Source organism: Penaeus vannamei, chromosome 4, assembly GCF_042767895.1.
Source record: "Penaeus vannamei isolate JL-2024 chromosome 4, ASM4276789v1, whole genome shotgun sequence".
Classification (NCBI taxonomy): Eukaryota; Metazoa; Arthropoda; class Malacostraca; order Decapoda; family Penaeidae; genus Penaeus; species Penaeus vannamei.
Genome location: NC_091552.1, coordinates 14,677,439 through 14,684,938, shown reverse-complemented (window position 1 = coordinate 14,684,938; position 7,500 = coordinate 14,677,439). Strand labels below are relative to the sequence as shown.

At 35.0% G+C, this 7,500-nt stretch overlaps 1 protein-coding gene across 18 annotated transcripts in view; it reads right to left on the bottom strand.

Moving 5' to 3' along the window:
- LOC113820726 (very low-density lipoprotein receptor) overlaps positions 1-7,500 on the bottom strand; it is a 779,919-nt gene that overhangs the window by 680,115 nt on the left and 92,304 nt on the right. For all 18 annotated transcript variants that reach the window (XM_070120753.1, XM_070120740.1, XM_070120733.1 and 15 more), the window contains exon 2: positions 4,902-4,934. In XM_070120753.1, the coding sequence (XP_069976854.1) occupies positions 4,902-4,934 (33 nt within the window). The remainder of the gene's footprint in view (positions 1-4,901; positions 4,935-7,500) is intronic.

The following is a 7,500-nucleotide window of genomic DNA, read 5'->3' as shown; positions in this document are numbered from 1 at the left end:
GAGAAGAAATTGGAACAAAGGAGTAAACAAGAGAGGCTTAAGAACACGCCAATGAATAGCATAAAGAGAACAGGCCTAAGGGAGCGGGGAGGGAAGGAGAGGGGAGGTCAAGAGGTCACACAGGAAAGAAGGTCAACAAGAGAGTTTGCAAGAACAACACTCATTTCAAGGAGATTCGTGGAGTTGCTCTGTTTGGAGTTGCATATAGCGTACTTGCGACACCGGAATGAATGCGTACCTTTGTACACAAGTAGACACGAATACGAGTAACGTATATATAAACAAGCGTATGTATCTATATATATTGCATTGCTATACGCACGTGTTTCTCTCTCCGTTTGTGTCTGTATATAGACATACATGCATACATACATACTGTACATACATACATTCATTCATACATAAACACACACACACACACACACACACATACATACACACACACTCACACTCACATACACATATGTATAAACTTATGTATGTATGCATATACGTATTTATAAAATAAAAGAAAACATATTTTCATAAACCTAAAAGCGCAAGTGGAGACACAGGCACGTGGAAATACATAAACTGAAAAGACAATTAACGACTTTTCTTTATGCAAACTGATAAAAAAAAGACGAAAGAATCTCAAAGAACACGAAAAAGGGTGGAAACATATAACAAAAGGAAGACGAAAATTCCACTTTTTATTGTTCAGGAGATTAAAGCTTTTTGGTACAGAAATAGTCCTTTGAGCTCCAAATGGTCATGTTGGAATTGCTTTCAGAGTTGGCAATGACCTGCTTCCTCCTTCCTTCTTTCTTGAACCACCTGCTTCCTCCTTCCTTCTTCCTTGAACCACCTGCTTCCTCTTTCCTTCTTCCTTGAACCACCTGCTTCCGCTTTCCTTCTTTGAACCATCTGCTTCCTCCTTCCTTTTTCATTGAACCACCTGCTTCCTTTCCTTCTTCCTTGAACCACCTAATTCCTCTTTCCTTCTTCCTTGAACCAGCTGCTTCCCCCTTCCTTCCTTGAACCACCTTCCTCCTTCCTTCCTATTTCATTAATCCCTGAACCACCTCCTTCCTCTTTACTTCTTTGAACCACCTGCTTCCTCTTTCATTCTTCCTTGAACCACCTGCTTCCTCCTTCCATCTTCCTTGAACCACCTGCTTCCTCCTTCCTTCTTCCTTGAACCACCTGCTTCCTCTTTCCTTCTTCCTTGAACCACCTGCTTCCGCTTTCCTTCTTTGAACCATCTGCTTCCTCCTTCCTTTTTCATTGAACCACCTGCTTCCTTTCCTTCTTCCTTGAACCACCTAATTCCTCTTTCCTTCTTCCTTGAACCAGCTGCTTCCCCCTTCCTTCCTTGAACCACCTTCCTCCTTCCTTCCTATTTCATTAATCCCTGAACCACCTCCTTCCTCTTTACTTCTTTGAACCACCTGCTTCCTCTTTCATTCTTCCTTGAACCACCTGCTTCCTCCTTCTTTCTTCCTTGAACCACCTGCTTCCTCCTTCCTTGAACCACCTGCTTCCTCTTTCCTTCTTCCTTGAACCACCTGCTTCCTCCTTCCTTCTTCCTTGAGCCACCTGCTTCCTCTATCATTCTTCCTTGAACCACCTGCTTCCTCCTTCTTTCTTCCTTGAACCACCTGCTTCCTCCTTCCTTCTTCCTTGAACCACCTGCTTCCTCCTTCCTTGAACCACCTCCTTCCTCCTTCCTTCTTCCTTGAACCACCTGCTTCCTCTTTCCTTCTTCCTTGAACCACCTGCTTCCTTGAATAACCTACTTCCTCTTTCATTAATCCCTGAACCACCTCCTTCCTCTTTACTTCTTCTTTGAACCACCTCCTTCCTCCTTCCTTCTTCCTTGAACCACCTGCTTCCGCTTTCCTTCTTTGAACCATCTGCTTCCTTGAACAACCTACTTCCTCTTTCCTTAATCCCTGAACCACCTCCTTCCTCCTTACTTCTTTGAACCACCTGCTTCTTCCTTTTTCCTTGAACCACATGCTTCCTCTTTCCTTCTTCCTTGAACCACCTGCTTCTTCCTTCCTTCTTCCTTGAACCACCTGCTTCCTCTTTCCTTCTTCCTTGAACCACCTGCTTGCTCCCTTTTTCGTTGAACCACCTGCTTCTTTCTTCCTTGAACCACCTGCTTCTTTCTTCTTTGAACCACCTGCTTCTTTTTTCTTGAACCACCTGCTTCTTTTTTCCTTTAACCACCTGCTTCTTTTTTCTTGAACCACCTGCTTCTTTCTTCCTTGAACCACCTGCTTCTTTTTTCTTGAACCACCTGCTTCTTTTTTCTTGAACCACCTGCTTCTTTTTTTCTTGAACCACCTGCTTCTTTCTTCCTTGAACCACCTGCTTCTTTTTTCTTGAACACCTGCTTCTTTTTTCTTGAACCACCTGCTTCTTTTTTCTTGAACCACCTGCTTCTTTTTCTTGAACCACCTGCTTCTTTCTTCCTTGAAGCACCTGCTTCTTTCTTCCTTGAACCACCTGCTTCTTTCTTCTTGAACCACCTGCTTCTTTCTTCCTTGAACCACCTGCTTTTTTCTTTGAACCACGTGCTTCTTTCTTCCTTGAACCACCTGCTTCTTTTTTTCCTTGAACCACCTGTTTCCTCTTTCCTTCTTCCTTGAACCAATGCTTCCTCCTCCCTTTTTCTTTCAGCAACCTCCTTCTTTATTTCTTTTTCTTCCACCTTATTTCACTTGTATTACTTTTGTTGTATTCTATACCTTCTCCCTTTTTCCTTTCTTCCATTCTAGCTTAGTTTTTCACGTTGTTTATCTTTTTTTCCTCTTCGATTTCCATCTTAGGTCCTCTTTTCATACTTTTCCTTAATTCCTTGTTCTATCTTTCCTTCGCTCTTTCCCTACATTGCCATTTCCCTTTCACTCTTTCCTTCCTCCTCATTTACCTTTCTCCTCCTCCATCCCTTTCTCCCGCTATTCCCCTTTCTTTCTCTCTTTCTTTGTATCTTTCTCCCCTCTCCCTCTTTCATCTATTCTTACTTCTCTCTTTCTATGTCTCCTGTCATCCTTTCGATTCCCCTCTCACCTCTCTCTGTTTCCTTCCCCATCCATATATACATCTAAGTAAACATCTATTTCCCTCCTTCCCATCTCCCTTTTCCTTCTCTCTTTACCCTCCTTCACATCTCTTTTCTCCTTATCTCTCTCCTTGCTTCCCATCTCCCTTCTCCTTCTCTCTTTACCCTCCTTCACATCTCTTCTCTCCTGACCTCTTTCCCTCCTTCCCATCTCCCCTCTCCTTCTCTCTTTACCTTCCTTCACTTCTCTCTCCTTATCTCTTTCCCTCCTTATCCATTATTAATTATTCTTCTCTCTTCCTTCTTCATCCGTTCCCCATGCAAATGCACACATCTTGCTCAACGACCTTGTACCAACACGCTACAATGATATAATGAGTAATTCTGGGAAAGTGATGGCTGCCAGAGTCAATACTATTTGTTCTCTGATATATAATGCCCATAAGGAAAGTGAATTAAGTGTAGTTACCTTGGTCCAAATCCTTGCTTTGGAACCTACTGCAATTTATGTGGCTTCTATCGATCTGTTGGTGTGTTCTGACTGTCTGTTTCTCTGCCTGCCTGCCTGTTTGCCTGCCTACCTGTCTGTCTGTCTATCTATCTACACTTAGTCTTTGTATTTTTGTATGTCAGTCTGTATAACTAATCCAATGGTTCAAAACCTTTTTCATTCTGTGGCCACCGACCAATATATAATAATCTCTATGGCCCCCGCTCAATGTCTGTTATCTTATCTAATTCAGTTATTACTCGTTATGGATAGCGTAATGGTGTCAATAGCCATAGTACAAGAACATCCTATGGAAAGATCCCAATTTATTGATATGAAAAAGATAATAATATATAGGTGATGCATGTGAAATAAAATTCGGTATAATTCGACGCCATAATTCCCATATCATTCCATGCCCCACTCCCCCCCCCCCCCTAGAAAGTATCCCGTGCCTCCAGGTAAGGGCTCGGTGTACTTTCTATCTCTATCTATCTATCTACCTACCTACCTACCTATCTGTCTACCTACCTACCTACAAACCTATCTATCTATCTCCCTCCCTCCCTCCCATATACATATATATATATATATATATATATATATATATATATATATATATATATATATATATATATATATATATATATATATACATTTCCATCAGCCTATCATCTCTCTACCAACCTATCTATCAATTTATCATTTTATGTACCTACCTACCTACAAACTCATCTATTTATATCTATTTATATTTATCTTTCTACATTTCACTTTATCTTTCCTTCTCTCCCTCCCTCCCCTATCTTTCCCTTTCTTTCTTTCTTTCTTTCTTTCTTTCTTTCTTTCTCTCTCTCTGCCCTTCTTTTTCCCCCACTCTCTTATTTTTAATATCTACTTACCATTATCAACGGTACTTTCAGTTTCAAAATTAATAAACATGAGTGGCTTGCATTTCATTTTTCTCTTTAAAGAAAAGTTCACAAATATACGGTGATATATTTATTTCTACAATCCATTAACTTCAGTCCATGGACTTGAACCACATTATGCTAATGACGCAGAATCCAGAAATGCCTTTATAATCCTATACTTGTATTACATCACACTAGTTATTTTTCTTACCATTATCATTATTAATATATCATTACTATAATCATTTAATTATTATTAACACCTTAATATTATATTTTATTATTGTTATCATAATTATCATTAATATTATGTAAATAAAATTTAAATATGTACATACATACCCATGTATATGCCTCAGTCCATTTACTATTTCTGTTTAGTAATGCGCACGTAACTCCTATTAATCTTACATATTCCACAAGTAAACACGCTAATTTCATATCTTACCGTATTCCATAACTCTCGTCACGTTTAGGGACTCTGAAAAGGATTAAAATGGATTAGATGTGAGATTAAATGTTCCGGGACACGTTCCAAATGCATAGGGAAGAAATTATTTGCAATGGTTATAGGATATTGCACAATAAAGGATAACAAATGAAACATGTGTTGACTGGTCCTTTTTATCATTATCATTATCAATATCATCACTGCCATTGTTATTACCATCAATATCATTGCTTTTATTACTATTTTCATTACCATTATCATTGTTATTATTAACCATATTATCCTCATTCTCAGCATTATCATTATGATCATAATAATAAAAAATATCATTATCATTATCATAACTCTCATGATCCTTATTACTATCATCATAACTATTACTAAGATCGTTAACATCATTACCATTATTATCATCGCCATTATCATAATTATTATTATCATCAACATAATCATTATTATTATCATTATCACTATCACGATTATTATCATCATTATGAATATCATCATTATCATTATGAGTATTATCATTATCATCATCATTACCATTACCATTACCATCATCATTGGTAGTAGAAATAGTAATAGTAGTACACGACTGGTATTGTTGCTGTTGTGTTAATAGCGATGATAGTGATGGTGATCGTGATAATGTTGGTGATAATGACAATTTAAGTAATGGATGCAATAACAGACTTCCTTTGACGAATGATGACTCCTTTTCATCAAGAAATTTTCACACTCTTGTGTCTTGTCTTTTCGGTCAAATAATCTTTTTCTCTTTCCAAATAATGCGTCTTTGTTTCCAGAGACAATTTCTCGTCACTTTTTCTTAAGTTCTTACACGGAGAATTTTGGCTGTTTTATCTCTTTTTCATTTTCTCTTTCTTGTCTTAAAGTTCTGGCTCTCTGTTAGTGTTCTTTTTTCTGTTTCCTCCTCCCATTCTTCTTCTTCTTGTTACTATTAGCACCATTATCATTATTATTCCATTATCATCATTCTTATCATTTCGCTTCTTATTACTTTCCTCCTATTTTTTCTTCCCATCATCATTATCGTTATCGTCATTTCCACAATCATCGCCATCTCCTCGTTCTTCTTCTCTTTCCATACTTTTATCTTCTTCATCCCCATCTTCCTTTTACCCAAACACACCTCTTCCTTTATATTAAATTCACAACTCTTTTTTTTATTTTATCTGTCGGCTGTTATTATTTCCCTCGCAGCCAAAATGTTTCTCACGAGGTGGCTTTGCAATATCATTGTCATGCAGTCTTAACAGCTTTGCAATGTATGGAACGCATACACTTAGGATTATACTTATTGCAGTAATCTTAAATGCAGCCTCCTTCACGCAATCGGACACAGGGAAACGTGTATTAAAAGAATGCACAACTACTTAGTCAGTTCATGACGAGAAATAAAGCATATACAAAGACAATTATATTATAAATGATAACTACAACAAAACAGTAATCAAAATAATAATAATAACAATAACAACATTGTCATAACAATACTAATGATGATAATAATGATCATAATAATAATAATAACAATAACGATGATAATAATAATAATAATAATGATAATAATAACAACAATAATAATAATATCAATAATAATAATAAAAATAATAATAATAATAATAATAATAATAATAATAACAATGATAATGATAATAATATTAATGAAAGTAATAATATCAATAATAATAATTATTATTATTATCATAATAATAGTGATGATGATGATAATGATTTTGATGGTAATAATAATGATAGTGATGATGATAATTTTGATGATGATGATGACGATGATGATAATGATAATCATAGTAATGATAATATTAATAATTATAATAATAACAACAATAATAACATTAAAAATCACAATAATGATGATAATGATAATAATAATAATAATAATAATAATAATAATAATAATAATAATAATAAAATGACAATAATAATAATAACAATAATAAAATAACAATAATATTAATAATAATAATAAAATAACAATAATAATAATAATAACTCACACACACAAACACACACACACACACACACACACACTCACACTCACACTCACACACTCCCTCTCCCTCCCTCTCTTCATTTTTGAATTTCCAAATATGTTTAAGATTCAATGAAGAGAGTGACATAGTGGTAATGATAATAATAACATTAAATGATAGTGACAATAATAATAATAGTGATAATAATAATATTCATAACAAAATATGATTTATGACAATAACATAAAAAAAATAATAAATTAAATAAAAATAATAACAAAAATAAAACTCATAATAAAGATAATGATAATCATAGAAATAATAATAATAATAATAATAATAATAATAATAATAATGACAAAGATAATGATAATGACGACAGGAATAGTAATAATAATGATATGATGATTAAAATGATAATGATTATAATGAAAAAAATGATCATATAAATAACAACAAAAATAATACAAATGACAGCCGTGTCGGTACTTAAATGCACAAGCAATGGATGTTGACCGAATTAACATACATACATACATACATATATGTACATACATAATACATACATGTACATATAT